The sequence below is a fragment of the Branchiostoma belcheri genome, unplaced genomic scaffold, assembly GCF_001625305.1.
Source record: "Branchiostoma belcheri isolate BF01 breed outbred unplaced genomic scaffold, Haploidv18h27 scaffold2, whole genome shotgun sequence".
In the NCBI taxonomy this organism is placed as follows: Eukaryota; Metazoa; Chordata; class Leptocardii; order Amphioxiformes; family Branchiostomatidae; genus Branchiostoma; species Branchiostoma belcheri.
In genome coordinates, this window is record NW_017803490.1 from 9,544,805 (window position 1) to 9,546,697 (window position 1,893).

At 47.7% G+C, this 1,893-nt stretch overlaps 1 protein-coding gene across 1 annotated transcript in view; it reads right to left on the minus strand.

Moving 5' to 3' along the window:
- LOC109468536 (probable E3 ubiquitin-protein ligase HECTD4) overlaps nucleotides 1-1,893 on the minus strand; it is a 56,130-nt gene that overhangs the window by 24,864 nt on the left and 29,373 nt on the right. The window contains 3 exon segments of the mRNA XM_019766778.1: nucleotides 636-751; nucleotides 1,104-1,279; nucleotides 1,660-1,818. Of these exon segments, the coding sequence (XP_019622337.1) occupies nucleotides 636-751; nucleotides 1,104-1,279; nucleotides 1,660-1,818 (451 nt within the window).

The window sequence follows — 1,893 nt, forward strand, 5'->3', positions numbered from 1 at the left end:
TGTGATGTTTGTGTTACCTGTCTGCCTGGTAGAATGTTTGTTTGTTTGTTTGTTTGTTTGTTTGTTTGTTTGTGTGATGTTTGTGTTACCTGTCTGCCTGGTAGAATGTTTGTTTGTTTGTTTGTTCGTTTGTTTTTGTGATGCTTGTGTGTTGCCTGTCTGCCTGGTAGAATGTTTGTTTGTTCGTTTGTTTTTGTGATGTTTGTGTTACCTGTCTGCCTGGTAGAATGTTTGTTTGTTTGTTTGTTTGTTTGTTTTTTGTGTTACCTGTCTGCCTGGCCCCTCAGAGGGTGGGGGAGGGGGGCGCGCACAGTCCCTGTACAACATGCGCATCCCAGCCTCTCACACTGGGCCTCAACAGCAGGAAGTCTTTCTCCTACAGGAAACAAACATCAACAATTAACAACAATAAATATCAACACTAAACATCAATATCAACAATAAACATCAGCCCTAACCCTATCCCAGCACAATGGGGAGATACAACTTCTACTAGTCTTGCAGGATTTCTACCAGACTATATAGTATTAGCACTTGTTAAAAAATAAACATTTTATATGTATGAAGTGTAGACTGCAAAGTAATGTTACAAACTGCAGCACCAACAGGCATGACAGGGGGCGCTGCTGACTGACCTGCCGTGAACTCGTCGGCCATGATGCGGAGGATGTTCAGGACTGACGCGGAGTTCTCCACAAACCTGGCCGCAAAGCTCCGGTCACCCAGGTGGGTCGCTAACACCATACACGACCTGCAGGATACATTATAATGATTACATTACCTTACTTCACATTCAAAAAAGCATGATATCATGCTTCACCTCTGACGAGGATTACTATTATATAGTAAAAACAACAACATTCAGAACCACTGGACACAGGTTTAGCTTTGCCATCTCCATACATAACAATCAGGATGATTCTAATTGTTGTACCCACCTGGTCCACTGGGACTAGAACCCCTGACTGTTGTACCCACACACTACATGTACCTCACCTGTGGGACTAGAACCCCTGACCCACCTGGTCCCGTGGGACTAGAACCCCTGACTGTTGTACCCACCTGGTCCTGTGGGACAAAGAACCCCTGACTGTTGTACCCACCTGGTCCTGATCTCTGCCATGACCCTGACAGCTGCCATGAGTGCGGAGCTGCCATCGGTGCCTGTAGGAAGTGGAGCCTGGATAGCCGGCACACACTGTCCTGGCTGTGGAACCAGCAGGGCTTTCTGGGCTTCGATAACCTTCTCTGTCATTGACAACTGGTCCAGTGGTAGTGCCTGGGTTAGAGGTAGAGGGGGGATGGTCATGAGTAGGAGTGAGACTGTGTATTATTACACAGATTACTTGTACATCAGTACGAAAATTATAATATGGACAGCTGATCCAACAGCAGTGCCTGGAAAGAGGTCATGACTCTCCAGACTCTGTGTTGTCATGATGATGTTGTTTTTCAGAACTAAGAACAAGTCCAAGGCCTTACTTCTGCTTTGGGAGGCTAGACCCGGGTGTAATGTGTCTTTGCCAGTGTCTTTCTAAACACCACTCTTGTTGTGGCCTTGCCTCTGCTTTCAAAGGTGTACACAACTGTGTTGCACAACTGGCATAATTCTAGCGTCGCCAGTGTGTTTTTTGAACACCACTCTTGTTGTTTACTTACCTCTGCCTTGGGAGGCTGGACCCGGGTGAGTGGAACCTGAAGCGTGTCCGAGCTGATCGCCATCTTGTCGGCGCTCTCAAACCGGACGGTCGCCACGCCCTGCTGCTCCGAGATGGAAACCACCTGCGCCGGGACCGCCTGCATGCCTTCTCCTGTGATCTGTAGGACAGAACAGAGTAAATATCAAAACTACAGTAACTCACTCACACAAACCACCTGCGCCGGGACCGCCTG